General features: G+C 35.0%; 1 protein-coding gene across 1 annotated transcript; it reads left to right on the forward strand.

Annotated features, from left to right (window-relative positions):
• The first annotated feature begins 1,492 nt into the window (after nt 1-1,492).
• Nucleotides 1,493-4,297, forward strand: LOC143600694 (uncharacterized). The gene is made up of 3 exons (XM_077078312.1): nt 1,493-1,571; nt 3,926-4,045; nt 4,110-4,297. Exons 1-3 carry the CDS (start codon nt 1,493-1,495, stop codon nt 4,295-4,297), a joined length of 387 nt encoding a protein of 128 aa, XP_076934427.1.
• The last annotated feature ends 20,809 nt before the right edge of the window (nt 4,298-25,106 follow it).

A 25,106-nucleotide genomic window follows, 5' to 3' on the forward strand; every position in this document is an offset into this window, starting at 1 on the left:
AATTATTCTTTAGGATTTTACTTGATGCGATCAAGGGTTCTTTAGGGTTTGTTAGATGAATACATTTAGAAATCAGTTTCCATATCATGTTATTTGTCCATTGCTTGATGATTGTTGATACATGGGATTCTTACCTAGGTAGATTCCTTCTCTATTTGATTTCGATCTCGTGATTAATTGCTTGTTTTCTAGTTTATTTGTTTATTTACTTTCTTAGTTTAATCTTAGTTTAAAAACCCCCTTTAAACATTAATAATAAATAGTCGTGTCGTAATTCGAGTCTAATTAGTTAATTAACGTAATTTATAGAGTCCTGTGGGTTCGATATTCCAGACATACTTAGCTTTAGTACAATTGACCGGTTCACTTGCCGGTTTTTTGTGTAGTTGAGTCTTAAGTCTAGTTTTTATGACTTGTTTAGTTTAGTTTATTTAATTGACTGTTTTAAGAACATCAATGGAGGTTCCAGGTATGATACAAGGCATCACACCAATTTTTGAACCACAAGTAGAGAGAAGCATATCGAAGAAGGTGGTTGAAGTCCACCCTTCAATTGTCATTGATCACTCTCATGTCCCGCATCCCGCTCGCCTTAAGCATCAAAAGTATACGAAGGAATACATGCATTTTCTTGATATGTTACGACAGTTGAAAATTAATCTCCCGTTTATTGAATCCCTCCTACATATGCCGAAGTATGCAAAGTTCTTGAAAGATTTGTTGAAAAGAAAAGCTCATTTGGGGTGGGGGGGTGTCATTTATTCCTCTAAACGAGGATTGTTTGGCGGTTGTGTTGAATCAGGTACCGGATAAGTTATCAGATTCGGGAGTGATTACTATTCTGTGTTTGTTTGGTAGTGACATGATGAGTCAAGAGTTGGCAGATTTGGGTGCAAGTATTAATCTCATGCCATATTCTTTGTACGAAAAGTCGGAGTTAGGTGAGCTTACACCGAATCACATGTCTTTGTCATTTGCTAGTCAAGTTAACAAGTTTGTTATTCCGATGGACTTTGTAGTGCTTGATATGGAGGCTAACGAGAGGGTTCCCATTATTCTTGGTCGTCTGTTTTTATGTACCGTGAGGGCACTTATTGATGTGTGTGATGGAAGGATCACACTTCGGGTTGGTGATGAGAATGTTACATATGATGTTGCTAGGCCGATGAAACATCCAGGTGATCAAGATGATTTTAGTGATCGATGCCAAATTGTTTATTTTCTTAACTCTTTTATTCCATGTTTTGACACATGTCTTGATTATATTTGTGGAGCCAATCTTGCTAGAGTGGGTGTTGATGAAGAATTGGAGAAAGAAGTGTTGGAAAAAAGTTCTTGCTTAGTCGAGATTATGAAGGTTAGTGAAGTTATTTGTGAGAAAGATGCAGGAAAACCCGCTCCATAGAAATTAAAAGTTATCCCATCTCATTTGGAGTATGCTTATCTTGAAGATGGTTCAAATTTGCCTATTATTGTGTCTTCCAAGTTGACGATGGAAGAAAAGATGAAGTTGTTAGAGGTGTTGAAGTTGCATAAAGGGGAAATTGCATGGAGACTCTCGGATATTCAAGGTATTAGTCTCGCTTATTGTACCCACCGAATTTTGATGGAAGATGAATACAAAACGGTGGTCCAACCCCAAAGGCGTCTTAACCCGAACATGCAAGAAGTTCTCAAGAAAGAGGTTCTAAAGTTGATGGATGCCGGAATGATTTATCCGATTTCAGATTCTCTATAGGTGAGCCTAACCCAAGTTGTTCTGAAGAAAGGGGTATGGCAGTTGTTATAAATAGAAGAAGGAGCTTATCCCTTCACGTACGGTTACTGGTTGTGTGTGAAATTATTATCGGAGGTTGAATGATGCCACCCGGAAGGACCATTTTCATTGTCGTTTATTGATAAAATGTTGGAGCATCTTCCAGGTCAGAAGTTTATAGTTTTCTTGATGGTTTTTTAGGTTATTTTCAAATTCCTATTGTACCGGAATATTAAGAGAAGACAACTTTTACATGTCCTTAAGGCATGTTTGCGTACCGTCGAATGCCGTTTAGGTTGTATAACGCTCCAGCCACTTTTCAACGATGTATGGTGGCCATTTTTCAGGATATGATAGAGACGTCCATGGAGGTTTTTATGGATGATTTTTTGGTTTATGGTAATTCTTTTGATCAGTGTTTGAGGAATCTTGAAAAGATGGTAAAGAGATGTATTGAAACAAAGTTGATGTTGAATTGGGAGTATTCCATTTTATGGTGATAGAATGGATCGTGTTAGGTCATAAGATTTCAAGAGACGGTATAGAGGTGGATCGGGCGAAAATTGATACGATTAGTAGACTTCCACCGCCAACAAGTGTCAAGGCTATAAGGATTTTTCTTGGTCATGCAGTTTTCTATCGGCGGTTTATTAAAGACATTTCCAAGATTACCTACCCCATGACCCGACTACTGAGAAAGATGTTTCGTATGTTTTTTATGAAGAATGTTTGAAGGCGTTTAAGTATTTGAAGGAGAAACTCGTGAGTGCTCCCATTACTGTTTCACCCGATTAGAGCTTACCTTTTGAGCTCATGTGTGATGCTAACGATTATGCAATCGGGGCGGTTTTGAGGCAAATACGTGAGAAACATTTTCATCTGATTTATTATGCAAACAAGACATTAAATGATGCCCAAGTGAATTACACCACCACCGAAATAGAACTTTTAGCCGTTGTTTTTTCATTTAACAAGTTTGATCCAATCTTGTTCTTTTGAAGACCACCATTTTTACCGATCATTCAGCTTTGCGTTTTCTCTTTTAAAAAAAGATTCAAAGCCTCGTCTTATACGTTGGATACTTCTATTTTCCGAGTTTGACATAGAAATCAAAGACAAGAAAAGGGGCAGAGAATGTAGTGGCTGATCATCTTTCCCGTTCAGAAGATCCGAAGAGAGAAGAGATTCGTGAAGAAGAAAGTTGGGACAAATTTCTTCATGAGTCGATTGATTTTTTTTGCAGCCGAAAAGCATGTTATGACATGGTTCACTGATTTTGCTAATTATTTGGCTAATAGAGTTGTGTTGAAGGGAATGACTACGCAACAAAAGACGAAGTTTTTCCGAGATGTTTCTAGGTTTCATTGGGATGATCCGTTTTTGATCAAGATTATCGGATTCTTAGAAGGCGTGTGACGAAAAAAGAAGGGTTTGATATTTTAAAGCATGTTCATGAAGGTTTGACGGGAGGTCATCACGGATCGCATGTCACAGCTCAAAAGGTATTTGATTGTGGTTTTTATTGGCTGACGATTGTGAAAGTTGTTATGAATTTTGTGAAGATGTGTGATGCTTGCCAACGTACTGGTAATATTTCATCTAAGAATGAGATGCCCCAAAACCCATCCAAACTCTTGAAATTTTGGATGTTTGGGCATATATTTTATGAGACCGTCTCCAATTTCCAGTGGTCATAAGTATATTTTAGTGGCGATCGATTATGTTTCTAAGTGGGTGGAAGCCCAAGCATTGACCACTAATAATGCTCGGGTTGCTGTGAAGTTTCTTAAGAAGTTGTTTACTCCTTTCGGGACTCCGATAGCTATTATTAGTGATCGGGGCACCCATTTTTGCAACACCGTGATGGAGAAGGCATTGGCTTGTTATGGAGTTACTCATCGCACATCTACCGCTTACCATCCTCAAACAAATGATCAAGTCAAGAATGCAAATATAGGGGTGAAAAGGATTTTGGAGAAGATGGTGGGAATAAGTCTGAAAGATTGGAAAAAGAAGTTGGATGGCACATTATGGGAATTCCGAACCGCGTATTAGACACCATTGGGTACCACACTGTTCATGCTCGTGTACGGTAAATCATGTCATCTTCCCATTGAGTTGGAGCATCGGGCATTTTGGGAATATACAGTTAATCTTGATCTTACCGAGGCTGCGAGGAAGAGGTATTTTCAAATTCACGAGTTGGAAGAATTCGTGATGCAGCATATTCTCGATCGTTGAATATCAAAGAAAAGCCGAAGGTATTGCATGATCGACGGTTGAAGGGAGGTAAATAGTTTAAGAAAGGTGATCAGGTTTTATTATTTAACTCTCATTTTGAATTTGTTTGTAGGTAAACTAAGATCAAAGTGGACGGGACCATATTTGGTGAAAGAAGTTTTCCCGTATGGAGTGGCGGAGCTAGAGAATCCGGACAATGGAACTTCATGGAAGGTGAGCGGCCATTGTTTAATGCACTATCTTGGAGGTCTGGAGGACTCGATTGAGGTGGAGGAAAATCCTCTCGATCCATCACTTTGAATCATCACATGTGTTCTTGAGTGAAAACTCAAGTTTAGAGTTTGCATTTTTTATCTTATTTTTTTATTTGCGTTTTTATTTTTCTTTGAGTCACCAACAACTGTTTTTTCGTAGTTTTGTTTGTGTCGTGAGTCATTTCAAGGAATCATTACCATCATGGAGAGAGGAATTTACGAGAATTCGGGTGTTCCAGGATGTCAGGTGCAATGTCGTCTCAAGGAGCGGGAAAACGTAGAAGAGGTCCGGTTCCACGTCCACAAGGTAGGTCGGCTGATGTTGAGATTGATGAGCCAAAGAGACGGGTTATTACTTTTCAAGATAAAGCTATTATCCCGAAAAGAAAAACTTCTAATATCCGTGAAAGCTTGTTACTTCACTTTTCTAAAGATTCCGATGAATATGAAAAGTTAGATAATCTTATTTCTTCGGATTTGCGTACTTTTAAGACCATTGATTGGAACTTGTTGGATATTATTAGTGATAGGGAATGGGTTGAAGAATTGTTGGGCCTGAAATTAAAAGCTTTGTTATGTCTCAACGAGCCACAATATTAAGAGCTGACTTTGGAGTTTTTGTGCACTTTTCAATACAAAGATGGGAATTTTAGTTAGCCGGATGCAGTTTTGTTTGCTTTGGGTCAGACTACATATCAGATGACTATTGTTGAGTTTGGGATTACGAGTGGTTTTTATTCGAGGGCGAAGGTCGAGTCGTAGGAATTTCAGATGAGTCCGGGGGGTGCATTTAAAAACCCGAAAGCTAATAGTTTGTCTAACATTCACTTGGCTGCGTTTTGGGAGACGATTGCGAGTTCTCCATTTTCGGGAAGTATGTTGAGTTCGGAAATTCGGGTCCTGGTTCTTCGCTATATTCATAAGATTTTAGCGACCATGCTAATTGGAAGAGGTTCAGGTGAGAACAAAATTAACTGGTTAGATCTATTTTGTTTGTTGGTTATTGTTGAGAAATGCCGGTTAATTTGACGAGTGTTGATGTGTTGTAAAACACACTAGTTTTCCGCGCTATTTATCATTGTTTTAATCGCTTGTTTATCTAATAATTGATGTTTTTAACTTGTTTTAGCATGATATCACATAAATATATATTTTGTAGGTTGTGGGTTTAAAGAGAAAAGAATCGAGCTTTGAAAGAGATTTAGAGGCCTTTTATGCACTATTCTTGAAGAACCGAGTTAAAGGCCTGACCCGTATCCATTTGTGTGAAGCCCATGCATGATTTATTATATAATAACATAAAATAACAAACCCTAGTAGCACCTAGAGCCCTCAACTGGCCGAAATCATCAGCAGCCAGCAGCTAACACCCCATAGTATTTTCGATCGGCAGCTTCAATCAAGAGAAAAAGAAAGAGCTTTCTAGGGTTTGGCGGCTAGGGGAAGAAGAAGAGCAGCAAAGGGAATCGGGACAGCAGCTAGGGGTTGGTTTACATCACATATCTCAGCCCCATACAAGAGTATAACATCCGTACACTTTGTTTTCTTGTTCAAGATTCATTACTCTTTTGTTTTTAACTTTAAACTTGAATTCTTTTGCTATTGAGTTAGGGTTTGAGTTGTTATTGATTATCATTGATTGTTGAATGATTTTAACTATGTTTGTGATGATTAATATGGTGTTTACATTAAGTATATGCTGCTGTCCAAAAACCATAAGTAGCTAATCTTCTTTATTCTACCTAGGATGGATGATTATTGTTAGGTTTTAATGAGTTTAGGGGATTGTTTGATCAGTATGACATGATTTGCTATTGAAAGTTTGGTTTAATATTGAATTAGGTTGTGTTTAGTGGCTGTGATTTTATTAATTATACTCATAAACCTCTTGCTTCGATTGGTTAAATTAGTTTTGATTGATTGTAGCTTGTTTGATTCTTTACTTTGTGTTGAGAATTTGTTTGCGGTAGATATCACCGTAGGGTTTTGTTGAGTGTGTTATAGTATAATTCAGTGGTTAAGCACCTTCTTAGAGACCGAGAGGTGATAGGAAGTAAAGTTGTCTCATAGCTTTTACTTGTTAGAATTAGGACTGCGCGAGAGCGGGTTCGGTTCTTGTCGGGTTTGGGTTTGTGAGAGATTAGTTGGTCTAGTTTAAGTTAAACCAAATTGTTCCTCTATCCTTGGTTGCGTAGTATTCGTTTCCATTAGGGTCGTGTGTCGGTGAGTCCGAGAAGAGATTCGGCATTAGAACACCTTAGCATTAGTTTCCCGGTTTGTTCTTAAAATAAATTAAGTGTAAGTTAGGGTTTGTTAGTGAGACCGAGAGGTGATCTAGCTTTCTTGAGCGAGCCTTAGTTGTGTCATCTTTAGATACCGGTGTCATGAGATCATTCAATCCATCAGCTTGTTAGACCGTCAATATGATTCTTACCTAGGTAGACGTTTTCTCCATTGCTTCTAAGTTTGATTAAGTGTTTCGTCAAGTTCAGTTAAGTTAAATGAAGTAATTTAGTTAAAGTAATTTAAGTCAAGTAGTTAATTTATAAAAAAATCAATTAAAAAGATATTATTCTTAGGAAGGTCTTGTCTAGGGTTTAGTGATCATAGGCGTTCTCACCTGTCCTTGACTCCTTGTGTTCGATACTCAGACTTCTTAGGTCTATACTACTTGTGATCGGTACACTTGCCGGTTGTGTGTGGATTCATTAGGAGTTTCGTTATAAATTTAAAGCTTAGTTGTGAGTTCCATAGAAAGAGCATTCATTAGACACACATCAAGTGTGTTGGCGTAGTAGTTTCATCGTGTGAGACATGGGGCGTGAAAAGAAGGCTAAGCTTGATATGAGCCCATATATTACTGTGATTGCTCAAAATTTTGGGGATTTACAAGATTTAAGTCGGAACACATAAGAAAAGGACCCAGGGTGACGTTCATTGGTGTTAATGATTTGAAGAATACAGAGATTTTGAAGCTTCTTGACCCGCTAGCTTGGGAAGAAATAAAAGCGGGTCCACGGGCACAACCACCACCAGAGTCTGAAGCTGCAGTGACTATGCGAGCCGAACTTCCTACATGTCATCAGAGGCCTTTGCATCGTTATGAGAGGCCGACTATGCAGTTTTCGGTTAGAGAGCCCCGCCCCGAGACACTTACACTTGACTCACTATATGATCGGATGGAGTCGGGATTCGATTAGATGCAGGGATATATGACCAAGAAGGGTGACGATTTGAGGAGGATCATGAGAGAAAATCAACAGAGGCAATATTACACTCTAAGACACATGATGAATGAGAGAAAATCAGCAGGATGCGGCGGGTCTGAGTGGTTATGGTTATGGTTATGGAGCACCGTTCTACATGCCAAGATCATAGGAGTTTGATAATGCAGAGCCGTACCGCACTCTTAAGGAGAGTGACGGGGAAGAAGAGGAGGAAGATGACGAGGATTGAGTTTGGGGACATGGAAGCAACATGTGAATTTGTATCTTTTCTTTTGCTATCTTATTATGATGTTTTTATTATCTTTTGGTTTGTACTAATATTGTTCTAAACTAGTTGGTCGGGAATGTGGGATGGAGTTTGGTGACTTTTAAGACTTATAAGTAACTTTTATTTTCTAGATATTGTGTTTGATGTCACTTAGGTATGTCGAGAGGAGTGACCGTATTCGTTCAGAAACAGAGAATGAGGTACTAAAATTGGTGAGCAGTCGGTAAGGAGAACACTTATGGAAATAGACTGGCACATTGACAGTCTCACATATTATCAGCTAAGTGTTTCCATTGTACTTTGTTTTAAAATTTTTATGTTTTTCTTTTTAGTTTTTTTTTTCTTTAAATTTTTATAATTTCTAGGTTTTTGTTTTAATTTTATTGATTTGTGTTTCCATTCCTACATTAGAGACAATGCAAAATTTAAGTACGGGGATGGGACACCAGTGTTTAACTAATTGGTTTATTAAAAAAAGAAAAAAAGAAAGTTTAAAAGCTTTGAAAAAAAATGTCCCTTGAATATAGTTTTTTGCGTTAAAATGGGAGATGATGATAATTATCGGAAATTAGTTTTTCAAACTACTAATAATATGAGATAATATAAAATAAAACACACTTAACTTAAGATGTGTCGGTAGGCTCAGCCTTGAGAATGAAAGGGCAATTTGATAAATGAGTAACGAATTGATATAATTTTTAGTGAGTGATGTGTTTTGTCCGTGGAAATTAATTAATGAAAGGTCGAGCCATACTTAAGCCTTAATTTTTTGTAAGAATGTGAAAATATTACAAATTAAAAAAAAATTAAACTGAATACGTTATCATATGATGCTTGGGTAGGTTTAACGTTAGAGTGTGCCAAGTAGCCGGTGATATAAACTAAATCCTGCACTTCTAGCTTTATTGTTTTATATTTCATTGGCGTATGGTTTTATAACCTTAAATCTTGTATTGATGGGATGCCTTGGGTCCGAAGACTATGGGGTTGTATGAAGTTTGTCATCTGGGTATTCACATTTCTTAAGTGGATTTGTGAATATTAAAATGCTAAAAAAATTGGTGAGCAAACCCGTAGTTTTCTCAGCCAAACATAAGTCATTAAACTTGATCATCGCGTACTTAAAGTACAAATACACTACAGGCTTGATCATCCACGCTGTTAGCCATGTGGGCCCCCTTGCTCGCGTCTCATTACCATTAAGAAACGGACCACAAGGGACAAGCCACATGTAAAACGTACAAATAAATTCGTTTATCTGAGCTTTAAATTAACCTATATGTTTTTAAGACACTATTTTCTGATTCTGATCCAACCGCATTAGACTTTTTCAGGGACGAAAAAAGAATAAGTGTAGGGATATTTGATATAATGCTAAATATTTATGTTTCCCGTGTATATTTTATTTAATATTTTAATAGTTTATGTACGTTTTTAGCCAAGACTTGTATACTACTAACACTTTTATGTTTCGTAGGTTCCGGAAGTTGACCGTGATCGAAAATGGCGAAAAACGAATGAAAAAGAGCCAAAACGAGGAACCGAAACGCGTCCGGAAGGAGCCGGACAGATAACCGGTCAGACCAGGCCGGTCTGACCAGGCACCCCACTCTCACATGCCGCGCCGTGCGGCCTGATTACCCTCTGGGGTCGCGCGGTGCCTAGTGACATCTTATGATATTTTTTATTTCGTTTTTGTTAATTGTTGGGCCCTGTTTTCAGTATTTAAACATCCCTAACTTTAACCTGAACATACTCTGCTGCTACCAGACGAATTTGGAGTTTACTTGAGCTATTATTCGAGATTCTTGGCAGTTTTGAAGACAAGAGAACATCCGGTGAAGAGCTTTACGTTCAAGATCGAAGACTACGGTTTTATCGCCTTTAATCTTTCATTTCTCATTATTTCACCATGTTTTCTGATTTATTTACTTTGTTTGATTTATTTTACATGATGCTAGGCTAAACTTCATAAACTACTTAGGTCGCGATGAACCTTTGTTTGATTTGATTTTGATTGGGATTTCTTTTTGTTATGGGTTTTATGCATTAAGTAAAGTGTTGAGTTTGAGTTAATTGATGCGTATGATTGCTTGGTTTTATTTACTTAGATTTATTGTTTCACATTGCCCTTGTTGATTGTTTCATAGGATAGGGTTTTGTTAGGTCATTTACTATGTGTTATTGACTAGTTTGTGATTGAATTCGAATAAGATCACCAAGATTGAAGACTACGGGTTTTATCACCTTTAATCTTTCATTTCTATTATAATTCACCATGTTTTCCTTCAGTATTATTTTGTTTGATTTTCCGATTCTAGGTTAAACGCTATAGACTGCCTAGGCTATCGATGAACCTTCATTGATGTTTGATTTTATTTGGATTATACTTTTCGTTATGGTTTTATGAATCAGTAAATTGTTTGGTTTATTTAATTGATGAATATGTGTATTGGTTTTGATTGATTAGTTTTATTATTCCACAATATCCTTGATGATTGTTTCATATAATAGGATTTTTTTTAGGTTATCTACTGTGTGTTTTTGACTAGTTTATGATTGAATTCAAATAAGATCAATGGAATAGTATTATTAGTCAGACGAATAAAAGTGTGCTACGAATCTAAAAAATTATAACGTGATACGTTATTCGTTAGATCTTTGTTGATTAAGATTGCTAGATTTAGTTCTTCGTAAGGAGTCCGTCTAGGTTTGACTGTTCAACATTGTCTATGGAGTCAATTGAGTTATTAAACTATCTTTGATTTCCGCGTTATACAGTAGGATTTCAGTATAGAGGTAATCGTTCATAGTTATTTAAATAACTGTAAGGCTGTTCAATCTATAAAATGAGTGTGTCTTAAAACTTACTACAAACCCATAGGCCTCTTCTTGAGAAGGGTTAGGGGTCCTGTTTTGGTTTTCTTTTAAGTGTCTGTTTTATGATCCCAGTTCCATAAAAAGTATTTTCCAATTAATTGATAACTAAAATTTTGGGAATTCAAGCCTATGTGGTTTTTCATCATAATCATCTGAGTCAGTCAATTTAAATTGTCTTATGTTTTGTTACTTGTCTTTTCTAAATTAGTTAATAATTAGTTTAATATTAGTAATTAATCCCCCCCCCCCTTTAACAACTATAAATAAAATAGTTGCGTTAGTTTGTCGAGTTTAATTAGTTAATTTACGTAATTTAAAGAGTCTCGTGGTTTCGATATATGGACTTACTTAGCTTTACTATAGTCGATCGCTTCACTTGTCGGTCAGTAGTTTAGTCGAGTTTAAAGAGTCTAGAGTATTATTTAAAGTTTAGCGCAATTTAGTTGATAATTATTTGAGTACTTTTAGCACATCAAGCGACAAAATTCACCATAACTATAGCTCCACTTTCTAGCGAGCATTCACGTTCTTTTTATGTGGTTAATTTAGGTATGTGTATACTTTTTTAGTATTTGAACTTTGTGGGTGTAGTTCACTATAAACCCTCACGAGACCATGCTCCTCCATCCGGGCTACCGAGGGGTTTAAAGGGCTTATTGCATACGCTAAATGCTACCCTGATTCCTACGAGTATGAGTTAGGTCTTTTAACAGTTTTACTCGTTTAACAAATTTAATTGTGGAATTTATTTAACTCGGCTTGGTAATTAAAAGTAACAGTTTTGTAAATAGTTTAGAAGACCTATTCTAACGGTTGTTAGATTCATGCTTATACACGTGTGAGAGTTTTCAGATATTGTTGAGTGAGTTGGGGAGGCAGGTTCGTCTATAGCAAGCACGAGTGCACACGAGTTACTTATTGCTATATCATGTTATTTCATTTTCATTATTTTCTTTGTTTTGCTAGTTTGTTTGTTAAAAGTGTAGTTGTATAAATTGTTAGGACCTTCACATTAAGCCCGATTTTAAAATTAATAAGCAGTAAATTTTAACCCTTTCCTCGAAAATGTATTTTCAATGCTAAATTTTAAACATTGAGGACAATGTCAACCTCAAGGGTGGGGATGGGGGGAAATTGAAATTTTCGCCTTAAAAATACCTTGATTGTGTGCAAAATCCGGAATTTTAAATTGTTAATTGCTATTATTAATTCAAAGTAGTGGTCTTTGGTCATGGTTAGTTTTTTAGCTTCTTGAAAGTATTCCTATAAAATGTTTTCAAAAGAAAATGGAAATTAAAATGGACAGTTTAGATGGGGATAACAAATTATGGGGATGGGTTCACATGTTTCATATTGGCAGCCCATTCCTTCCGTCTGAGAGAGAGAGAGAGATTTTCCTTATATTTAATGCACATAATACTATATAGATATATACATGTGTCATTTGAGTGCCATTAAAGAGTGTAACCAGTATGATAATGATATCTAGAACTTGTTTGTCATATGCATGTCAAGATCTTAATACCACCACATGTATAAAGAAATAGGACGTTAGAAACCCACATTATATTGGCCTTTACATTATCCCCTAGGAGCCAAGTTTGTGTGTTTTTCCTTACATTTGTTAAACCCGCATTACAAGCAGCATTAGCCTTGGCCGTTTATTATTTTAATCATGTGGATGAAACCCGGTATGTTAAGAGTGTATATGAATTGTTTGTTGAGCATAGTACACAATGTACGTGTGACTCGAGTCAGTTATTTGTATGTATTATATCAAGTTATCTTAATAGATATAAAAATGAAAAAAAACTGAAAAGTCAAAGAAAAACTCACAACGAGTCAATATTTGAGTCAGTATTGGTTGTAAATAAAAGTCAGTGAGTGTGTTTATTTGTTTAGTCGGTTGAATTAATTGGGTTTCATCCACCATAAGTCACTAAATAAATCTGATTCCATACCCGTACCTAAGCTACAACAAAACCCTTAGTCATAATATTTATGCAACCGATGGTTAATGGGTGGATATATGACCGGCTCGCAAGCTTATTACTTTGTGTTCATACTCGGTATAGAGGCCGAGAGATACTAGCACACTTTTTGTTGGTCCAGATATTAAACTAAGACGAGAAATATTGTATTATGAGGGGTGTGAACATGTGTGCCTTGACCGGAAACAAAGTACACTTGTTTGGGCGGTTCCATACTTTAAATGCATTATTAAATTATTTGGTGGGTTATCAATTGTGACAGTGTCACTTCTTGGGAATTGGACATGACTTTATACCTCACTAGTATTAATAATGATAATTGATGAACCATCGATCGAGGTGTATGCGTTGCATGATAGTTTGCTTGAGGGCAAGCAAATGATAAGTGTGGGGATGTGATGGTCGGCTAATAACAGATTCTCTTAAATTAATTGCGTTGTATTTATTAGACATATTAGTGTGGTTGTAATGACAAACGATATCCTAACCGAATTTTTGACACAACTGAACCCGATCTACTCAATTACTTGTTTTATATTATGAAAATCAATTATATATATAGCAATGACTAACGATTATTGGTTTAATGACACAAGAACCTAGTCCTAAATGTTGATGAGCACAACAAGATAAGTGATGCAAGATCCGATAATCAAAAACACAAATTGTTTAAACAATTGATTGATAAAGTAAAACAAGATAGAATGACAAATTCAATCAAGTTCATAATCATTAAAACATAAATAATCTGATCAAATTAAGGTTACATAGAACCCTTGCCTAAAGTGAACAGAAGATTTTTAGCCTGACATCGACATAGCAATTAACTCACTTATCTGATGATTGGATGACAGCATGTGATGATCTGACGAGCCAAGAGCTTCGAGATGATACATAATCGTCCTAGGGCTTCTCTCTGGCTGCTGGAATAGAATATATCTCGAAATAGGGGCTCAAAACTGATTATATCAAGTTAGGGTTCTTTTTCCCGTTTTTCACCATCAGTTCGCGTCGCGCGAAGTAAATTGACCTTATATTCAGATTTGTCTTGTCGAGAAACCCTAAATTCATATATTATGTGTCCCGTAACTCATTTTCTAGGCCGAGACATGCCTATATTACTAAAGGACACTTTCCTGGTAACCCGTCTTGTTCAGTTGTTGCTCCAGTTTCTCGTCTAAACCGTTCCCGAATCCTTCTTAACCATCCATATATGTTTCCTTATGATTCCATCTTCTCGAGGCTTGCTTAATCTTCATCTGGATGGCTCTGAATTAGCTCATTTAAGCTCCAAACACCTGCGATCATAAAGAACTCAAAGTAATTGTGTTAGATATATATAAACAACTAAAATACATGAAATAACACATATATACACATAATTTATAGCGAGATATGCTCGTTTTACTAAAAGACACTTTCCTGCACTACAACAAAAAGGGCTTTTTAGTACGCATAAAAGTGTCCTAAAATACTATTTTATAGGACCTTTCATTTAATAGGACCAACGAGAAAGGCGCTTCATGTAAAGGGGTCGTAATAAGTCTCGGAACTTAAAAAGCGTCCTGATATCCCAAATAAGATTATGAAACCAATTTTATGGTCGCATAAAATATCCATTAACTACCTAAAGAGTCCCAATAAAAAATATATTATGACGCTTTTACAATATTTTAACATGTGCTTACCCACCTTTAATCTTTTGATACGCATACAAGTGTCCTTAAAATTAATTTATAAGACCCTTATGGTGTAACATTATAGGTACTTTAGTACCAAGAAAAAAATCCTGATATCCCAAATAAGATTATGAAACCAATTTTTTATGGTCGCATTATATATTCATTAACAACCCAAAAAGTGTCTCAATAAAACATATTAGGACACTTTTACAATATTTTGACATGTGCTTACCTAATCACTAGTACAAAAAAAGTGAGTAAATATGACGTTTTTCAATCAAATATGGCGGAAAATCAACCGCCTTAAAAGACAAATAAAAACATAGCCAGAACAGAAAAAGTGAGCAAATAAACAACATATCCAAACAACGAACCATTTTAAAAATAGCTAGAACAGCTAAAGCATCCATCTTGACCATTAGTCTAAATTATTCATTTTTTTAACACACATATTATTAAAGCATTCAGTTTAACACAAATAAAAACTATCATCCAAAAACCTCTATGACTTCATGCAACCAACTTTATCAGCCACAAACCTTCAATAGCACTGGCGTAAGCTAGAATTCTTTGCCACTGATCAAAACACAGAGAAATGTTTGTTTGTCACCATTAAAGAATAATATAAAGCAAGACCCCCTTGTTAAAATTAGGAAGCAATTGAAATAAATAAGTCATAATAGAGTCAACATTAATACAAAGCCCTTTGGTGCTAATAAAAAACCCGTAATAATATGTGTGATATGTGTTGTCAAAAGCCCCTGAGTGCGTGTAGGCCTTGAGGTTAAATGAACGACAAGTCAAAGTGGATGAATGTGTCAAAGTGACTTAACAATCCGTGTAATTAACTCTCAATACAATAAAATACTGTGTCCCGAGGGCCGAGTCTCACACTCAAGTGTACTAAACAAATAATTTATAGAAACTGAAAAAAAAAACACTTATTAAAGAGTAGAATACTAATATACTGACCTTTAACCATCCTCCTAATCCTTGCCATCACACAGTGACATAAACACCTCGAAAGCTTGCTCTTAAATTCATAATTTCACCTTGACAAACCATTCTTATTTTATTTATTAGCTAAAACATAAAGAAAGAAACAAGTTAGATTACAAATTAATATATTAACTATACACCATATCATAAATCATTTGAGAAAGACATTATTATAACATTTTTTAACTAGTAGTTGACCCGTCCGGTGGACGGGAATATCAACTTTCGAATGTGATTACTTTAATTTGGTTTTTAATTAATATTAGTTGTGACACACATGATATGAGTCGAAACATTATGCTGAGAAATAATTATTGTCATCTTCTTGCAGGTAAACATCATTATATAAACTGTTGTATTAACTTTATTTGTTCAGTATATTTGGATTGTTCAGTATATTTGGATTGTTCAAACGTGTATTTTTTTGTTGTTAATATAATAGATGAATGGTTAATTAAAAAAATGTTAGTGTTTGGAAAACAAAATAACTATTTAGATGGCTAGGGATAAATAGTTCAAAAGTCAAAACCCTAGAAAAAGTGAATCCGTCTCCAAAAAGAATTATGATTTTTTTTCCGAAAAGAAACCTCGTGTTTTTATTTTAGCTTTATGCACATAATACCCTTGATAGACAATAACCATTATGTAACTTTGTCACACCGGTTTTGCAACCATATAGGTGTTGGAAATTGAATTGATTCATAAACTCATATGTAGTCACTGAACGGCACCGCTCGATTCTACCGCCTAAGATTTCCCCCCACGTTCGGAGAGGTGCGAATTTAATCTCCACAAGAAATGTTTTGACATGTAATGACTGCTTGCACATAAACCAGAAAATTATCTATTATAATATTTAATATAAATGACATAAATATATTACCAGCCATCATTGAGATGGAATCCCAGCTGATATGTATAAGATGGATGCTAATAGATTGTATTTCCCTTTGCTGAATGTTTGCTTGTGCCTGCACCATACAACGCGTACATGAAACTAACGAACAACTTTGATACCCTCAACGAAAGAAATTTGCCACAACAGTTGCTTCCCATCTTCCCATTGGACTATATCAAAAGATGACACTCACAAAAATTCTAACATAATACATAAAAAGTTAGATAAACTCACCGTGTTCATTAAAATGATTGTACAGAAGTTCATATCGATGCAGGGTTAAGCACCCTGATCTTGTAACCGATGCCAAAAAGTTCCCTGTTAATGATAAATTAATTAATAAGGTGTATGTGCTATTCCCGATACAAAATATGAAAAATATGCTGAAATGAGACCCGAATAAACTTCGGTTTCATGATCATTAATTAACTACTAGATTCTTAGATACACATATGGCACTTCCAGTATGATGTTTATGTCTAAAATAATCACGTATGCTATATTTTCCATACAATGAAGCAAAAACTCTACCTTTCTGTCAAATTTCAAAGAAGACACACCAAAAATGGATTAAAAACTTTGCATATGAGGGACTGCACGTGGATTTATGAAATTAAACCAAAAAAAAGAACAAAGCAATATAAGTTTTTAATTTAAGCAAATGCATATTTTACTTAGATAACATGTAAATAGAGCAGTAAAACACTAACACTGATAATAAGATATCGGCATCATGTGGTGCTGGTCACAAGCGTTTCACAACAGGTGATGATGTTTAGTTGTCCCTGACTTGTCAAGTATTTCTCAATCAAACGCCTATCAAGTATGTTATCACTCTAATATAAAATTCTTTTTTTTAATTGATTGAAAGAAGTGTAGTACCATGTATTTGGCTTTTTTAGTGGCACGTCTTGACCCAAACCAATTTGATTCTTTTTGACGTGGCCTGTTTCATACGAACTCATTTCACATTTTCACTCACACCTGTTTTAACCCGACACCTAATCCAACGTGCCTATTTTGACCAGAAAAAAAAACGGTTAATGCTTCGTCTTGACATGAACTAAAAATGATTTTTATAAAAGTGACCCGTTTTGACTTGAGCTCATTTTCACTCGAACTCGCTTGACCAAACCAGGTGTGACTCGAACCTCTTTTGACCCGTTACCCGACCCGACCAGCTCGTTTTACCAAACTTATGTTGTGTTGGTACATGCCCCAATTAAACACACAATACTAATTTAATATTATTGATTGAAACAGAAAAAACAAAAGAAACTTAATTTGAAACAGACGGATCTCCTCCTTCCATGTAGGACCGGGCTCGGAATGCAGCCAGATGTGCATAGTACTCAGGTGGAACTGCAGTTAATATATTATAAATCAAACAGTTAAAAACTTATAATCTGTTAAAACAATAATGAATAAAAACAAAAGGCAGAGAATATACATACCCACTGAAACAGATCGTGTACACCTTGCATAGCTAAAGTTGAAAACATTAACAAATGAGTAAGATAAGTTACACAACCAAACTATATATTTATAAAATTATCAGGGTCAGTTGAAATACGTGTAGCACAAAGAGTTGGTCAGCATCGGCAACCCGTCTGCTGTGAACTTGTTCTCATCATACAAAACACGATAGTGTGTCGGGCGACTGGTCCCTACAAAACTCATATAATATATGATTATATGTGTATGTGTGTGTATAAGGAATGACATCCATGTGGAAAACAATTTCTCACCTATTCCAGAATGGCTGCACAGATAGAAGTCAAATTCATCGGGATGACAAATTTTGGTGTCGACAACAGTCCCTGAACAAATTTAATTAATAAAGAAAAAAATAAAATAAAAAAGAACATTTTATATATAAAGAAATAACAAACCATAAATTACAAACCGTGAAGAATATTGCCACTCCTATCAGTAGTAGCCCGATCACCATGCCTCGCAGGTAATAAACGCGTATGATGCCTCTTTTGAACAATAATAAATGTAACAGGAGGCATATAGTTCTCTTCCAATGATATACAAGCCTGTAAAACAACCTCATTTTAGATCCGCCAATTAAAAGTTAAAAAACGCAAAACTTAATAGTAGTAATGATAATAGAAACCTACTTTCCGAATCTTGTTCATCTCATTCAACAAAACATCATTAAACTGCCCGTCACTGACTCCATCCCTGTAAAATATAATCCTGTGTGGTTTAAGTCCAGTTGACTTTTTGAAGGAGATCAAAAGGTCCCTGCAAAACCAAAAATTCATTATTCTAAACTTAATTGAATACAAAAGAAATATTTTTTTTATAAAAGTAGTAAACACTTGCCTAATCATCCCTCCATTAACAACACCACTTTATGAATCAGTAGTTACGGTGTGCAGATCATGAATAATCTCCTGCCTGTGTGGCTGAGCAGACACCAAAGCTTTGTACTTTGTGACTTGTGGCCAATCCATGGAAGCATCCACCTGTTAAAAGAGGGTCAAAACATATAATCATTTTAGTCAAATTTGAGACATAAAATAACATAAGGCAGCAATAGAAGGGGTGGATTCGTCTCCCATCAGCACCGAAGACGATTAGGAAGCCTACCATTAAAAGATGCAAACAAGACACCGTTCCTCCCTCCAACCTAACATAGTATAAATAGAAATTAACATACCAGCAAAGCCATTCAGTCCGTGGTGGTGACAAATTCGAGAAAAATTGAAATCAATATACCTACAATTAACAGAAATTACGGCTCAAATACCTGCAACAATGCGTTTACTGATTTGAGTTGAGTGCTAAGGTGGTTTGGTATTTGAAATTGAAACCTATGTTAATAGTTGGAATTGAGGAACGTGTTGATACAGCATGTGAATATGAGATAAATGGTAACCACCATGAAAACGGCTGTAGACTGCTACATCAATTGTCAAGATTCCACCCCAGGTCTTTGGCTAGGATTTGAAGAAAATTAGGATTGAAAAAAAATGCAGTTACAAGTAACTAACTATGTTCCAATCAGTTCACGGATAAAAACTTTTGTTCCAATCAGGTTATTGAACTTTCATTTTTGTTCCAATCATAGATATTTTACCTGGATAGCAGGTAAATGTTCCATAAGATGATCGTACGCACCTTTGCTACTGGTTTTCAACTCTTTCATATGCATACGAACTGACCCGAAACCTGTTTTGACCTTTCCGACCTGGACCCATACCAACCCGTACCCGTTCTGACCAGAACCTGTTGACCATAACCCGTTCTGACCCGAACCAAAACAACCCATTTTGGTCAAAACGTGCTGAAACAAGCTGCTACGTGTTGAAACAAACTAAAAAACCGCTTAAACGAGCTGTTAAATGCTGAAACGTACTGAAAAATCGCTTAAACGAGCTGTTAGGTGCTGAAACGAACTGAAAATCGCTTAAACGAGCTGTTAGGTGCTGAAACGAACTGAAAAATCGCTTAAACGAGCTGTTACGTGCTGAAACGAAATGGAAAATCGCTTAAACGAGCTGTTAGGTGCTGAAACGAACTGAAAAATCACTTAAACGATCTATTAGGTGCTGAAACGAACTGTAAAATCGCTTAAACGAGCTGTTAGATGCTGAAACGAACTGAAAAATCGCTTAAACGAGCTGTTAGATGCTGAAACGAACTGAAAAATCGCTTAAACGAGCTGTTAAGTGCTGAAACGAACTGAAAAATCGCTTAAACGAGCTGTTAAGTGTTGAAACGAACTGAAAAATTGCTTAAACGAGCTTTTGCTGTTAAAATGTGCTGAAACGTGTTGAAAACGCGCTTATTCGTTGGTTAAAAAAACTGACTCGAAACCCGTTTCGACCCATTCCGACTTTGACCCGTTCAAACCCGAACCTGCTGACCCTAACCCGTTCCGACCCGAACCAAAACAACTCGTTTTTTAAGTGACCCATTTCGACCAAACCCATTAACAATATAACTAAAAGGATTGTAATTTATTGCAATTTTCAAAAAAAAAAAATTAACCTTTTTGCTTTTTTTCAAAATTTTTTTTGTAATTTTCCGAACTTTTTTTGCAAAATTTTCGGAATTTTAAAATTATATATTGCATTTTACTAATTTTCGCAACCTTTAAAAGTTATTATGCAAAGTAAAAACATTGAAAAATTAAAAAAAACCTAGATTACCTGCTATTCAAGTAAAATATCTAGGATTGGAACAAAAATAAAAGTTTAATGACCTGATTGGAACAAAAGTTTTTATCAGTGACCTGATTGAAACAACTTTCAAAGTTGGTTATTATTCTATGAAGTTATCCTCCATATATAATATATAATTTAAAATTGTTATAAGTTTTGATGTATCTATATCTATACTATCTATTTATACTCTATAATATATATAAACATAAACAAAACCTTTAAAAACTCTCTGGTTTCTCCTTAAATTCTCTCAAGCTACCAGATTACATTATTTGTAAATACAGGTTTCTCATACATGTGATCCGAATTTACGGGTATATGTCTCACCAAACCCATATATTCCTTAAATGGGTTATAACATATCATTAAAATAACAAGTTAATCAAACCAAATATTTGATATGAAAATCCTATAAAGTATGAATATATTAAATATTAATATCTGTTTTTTTTAAAAAAAGATATATATTATCCATAATTAAAAAAAACAAATGGGTTAGGGTCTCATTAAATCCAGACAGTTTTTAAATTAGGTTATAACATCTCATTTATTTGTGAAACCCTTTCATAATCAAATATTTAGTATATTATTAACTTTTGTAAGCTAAATATAATTAGAATTCAAAAAATATATAAATATGATAAAAGAATAATGAAAAACCCCTGTAATACGGAGGTAAAAGCTAATATATAATACATGATACATGACAAATTAAGACCATACATTTACAAGGATTTAAGCTCATCACCTTATTTTGTAAGCGGGTATACCATACCACTAGTGTATTATTTGTCATTGATGATACTGTTGTATTTTCGTCATTGATGATTAATCATGGATACTAGTGTTTAAATAGGCATTGATGGCCGGTTAGAGTGTACAAATATGACTAATGATGTGCTAGTATGGTAGTAAACATGCGTGTTGTTCAGTTTCAGGTCATGAGCTTAAGTTTGTTTTTTTATATATATACACATCTGTCATGAAATTGCCACAAAATTTCATTTCGATTTAGCTCTAAAAATTATTAAGCCCGACTCTGAAGACGTCAATGTTGTAATATAAAACGTTATGTTGAACACAATAATGTAGGTCATACATACTTCGTAAAAATAATTCCCATTATGATCAATATAGATATTATGACTAATTAATACCCATTGGTAGGGCTTTCTCCGAGGATTTAAATAAATCGGTCAAGCCGAAATAAAAGACCCATAAAAACTAGCGAGTAACAATAAACATAGCAAATATATGGTATTAAAATTAAATACCGTAGTAGGTAACGACTAACCTATGATCCATTAAGCTCTCCTAGCATTACAAAGAAAAAAAATATATCTTGGTCCTTAAAATGGTCAATCGTGGTGGAGCCAGTTAGTCAATGACGAACCAGTAGTGTAGGTCGGCTGGGTTTGTCGTTCAAGTTTTGTTCGCATTTGCAAAGAAATAAAGAGCCAATGGAAAAATTCAATCGTCCGTTATTACTTTTATTTTGTAGTTGGTTTTTATTTATTTTTTTAATGAATGGTCGCAATGAATAATAACTATACATTGTAATCATTGTCAAACATAAGTGCATATGACCCAATTAATTTGTTATTTTCATCTCTATAATTAAATTGAAAATCACTAAATTTTCTTCTTACTTTTCAATTAAATAGTTCTTTTTTACACTTTTATCATCATTTTTTCTCTTTCAACTAACTACAATCACTTTCAAAAAATCTTAAAAAATTATGGAGTGTGAACAATATCTTTTTCTTAAAATTCCTCATTACCAGTACATTTTATCTCTCATATACTCACAACCACTCCCAACAACACTCTAAAAGACAAAAAAACACACTTTCAAAATTTATAAAAACGACTAACGAGTGAAAATGCTCCACTCTAAAATGAAAGGACATTTAGCCCAATATGCTCTTTAAATTGATGCCATCCACCCTAGTGGATGTAAAATATCGTAAAGTTAGATTAGAGTTACAAAATTGATGTATAAGTGTATAACCAAAATGTCCACGTACATCAATTCTATCATTTTTATTTATTTATTATAGATAGATATAACACTTTATTTATATACTTATAACATAAAATAATACAAAATAGATTTTCTATCGTATATAAGTTTATATTTTATATATATGACATATTTTAATTAATAAATACTAAATTAGTTTTATGTTAATTTATTTGTTTCTTTAATCATTTATTATCTGAAATTTATAAATTCTCTCTTAATTATTCGATTTCCCTCTCACTCTCAAGATTCCCTCCCAAATTTCCCTTAGCACTAACTCATATCTATGGCTAACTTACCAAGCCAAATTTTGTCTCTCTTAGAGCATTTACATGTGCAAAAATGGAATGTTAGTGTTTTCTTTGTACCAAACCAAAGGCCTGCGATCGACTTCACAGTTTCAAAATCTCAACCATCATGTCGCTGAAGATGGCCTTAAATCTAAGGAGATGTAAACAATATAATAAAAAGGAGTAATTTTGTTAATAACGATATTTGTATTACAATTGTGAATAAGTTACTTTAGAGCAAATGTGATAAAATGTGTATAAAGTTATGGCACACACAAAGTGAAACTAAATAATCAAAATTTACATGACACAAATGATAAATGTCACTATAAATGTTGTCAAGAAAATATGGCATACCTAAAGTGTCATTAAGTACCTAACTTTTAATGACACAAATGCTAAATGTCATTAAAAGTATGTACCAATCAATTATGACATACAAAAAGTGCTATATGTAAAGGTTAAAATTATAAGAAAAAGTGTCAAGGTCATATTAAGTTATGTTATAATAAAACTCTAGCGAATAAGCGTCTTATAAAACATATGTTTTATGACTACAATATCAAGTGTCCTATTACGGTGTATTATAATAACACCACAATGATTAAGCGTCCTATAAAGGTTCAAGTTATAAGACTCAAGTGTTAAGTGTCCTGTTAAGTTATGTTATAATAAAACTCTAGCGAATAAGCGTCCTATAAAACATATGTTTTATGACTTAAATATCAAATGTCCTATTATGGTGTATTATAATAACACCACAATGATTAAGCGTCTTATAAAGGTTAAAGTTATAAGACCATAGTGTAAAATGTCCTGTTAAGTTATGTTCTTATATGACTTCGACTAGAAAGGGTCCTATAACATCGAACATTTATGACTTAACTACAAAGTGTCATATTAACTTATGTTATAACAAGACCTATAGTGATTAAGTGTCCTATTACCTACCACATAATGGGACACCAACAACTACATGTCTTATAGATTACTTTATTAGGATTTACATTTTAAGTGTCTTATTAAGTTATATGATAATACGACCCCAAAAAATCATCCATCCTATTAAATAACTTTTTAGGACACTGGTTCTGTAGCGTATATTGTAAAAGGACCCAAATGTTCATTTGTCCTATTAAATAGATTTTAGGACCCTATTTTACAAGCGTCCCACACAAAAGGTCCTAAAAAGCTCTTTTTGTGTGCTGGTTTCCCGTCTTGTTCAGTTTTCGCTTCGGCTTCGGGTTTCTCATCCAAACCATTCCCGAATCCTTCTTAACTATCCATATATGTTTCTCTATGCTTCCGGATTCTCTAGGCTTGCTTGATATCCATCTGAATGGCTCTGATTTAGCCTGTTTAAGCTCCAAACACCTGTGATAATAAAAGAACTCAAAGTAATTGTGTTTTGGTCTATATAAACAACTAAAATACATGAAATAACACAAATATACACATGATTTATAGCCGACCATCATGGCATTAGGGGGTGGGGGGGGGGGGGGGCAGAAGCCACAATCTCCGCCAAAGCGACATGTCATATCCCCCTAACCACAAGTTAGGCACCTCAGTGATAGCTTTAAGTAACCCATGACAATTGCGAATCCTTCCTCACATAGGGCATCCAAAATATGTTTGGCCCTAAGCCCGTCTCTCCCACAATAAGTCTCTTTAGGAAAAGATTTAATACACCCTAGAACACCTTCAATGTCCACAACCAAAGGGTCTCCGAGAATAAGGCCCCCAGGCAAGGCGGGGCGTGGGGCAAGATGGGTTACTTATGAAGCAATGCTTTCATAGTAGCGCCACTAACGGGAGTAACACTCGAAGATCACAAAACTTTAACCGTGGCCGTGAAGTGCCTGTCGACGACTTTTTGAATACATTGCTTAGCATTGAGGCCCTCTGTTGGTGTAGTGTGCCAGTAGTTTCATTGGTCTTTAGTTTATCATGTCTGTAATCAGTGTATTGTTTGTTACATTTTGGTGAACTTGATGTTTAATAGTTTGTTATAGGCGATATTAGCCAGTAGCAAAGTTAGGGACAACTTCGCCAAGCATGTTTGGCGAAGTTTTCGAAGGTTATATAAAAGTAACTTGGCCGTGGTTTTTGTAAGGTTTTTCGATATAACTTCTGGACGCCGTTTTGCTTATTGGTTACGAGCACTGAGTTGCTAATAACAATTAAGTACTTTGTTAACGTGATTGTTCTTTATACGTTTCCGATTCGTTCTTTCGTATAATCACTCGTAATCGTATACATAGGGGATTCCGCACCCCTCTGTGTACGAGATACTCTTGTGTAGATCCGGCTGGGAACCTACAATTGGTATTAGAGCTTTAGCTCTTGATTGTGTGGTTCAGGATTATGACACGAGTGTTAAAACCCTTCCGCAAGAATTTTTGCGGATTGTTTC

Source organism: Bidens hawaiensis, unplaced genomic scaffold (genome assembly GCF_021521415.1).
Source record: "Bidens hawaiensis isolate Kalapana, Puna unplaced genomic scaffold, B.hawaiensis_p1.1 tig00054790_1, whole genome shotgun sequence".
In the NCBI taxonomy this organism is placed as follows: Eukaryota; Viridiplantae; Streptophyta; class Magnoliopsida; order Asterales; family Asteraceae; genus Bidens; species Bidens hawaiensis.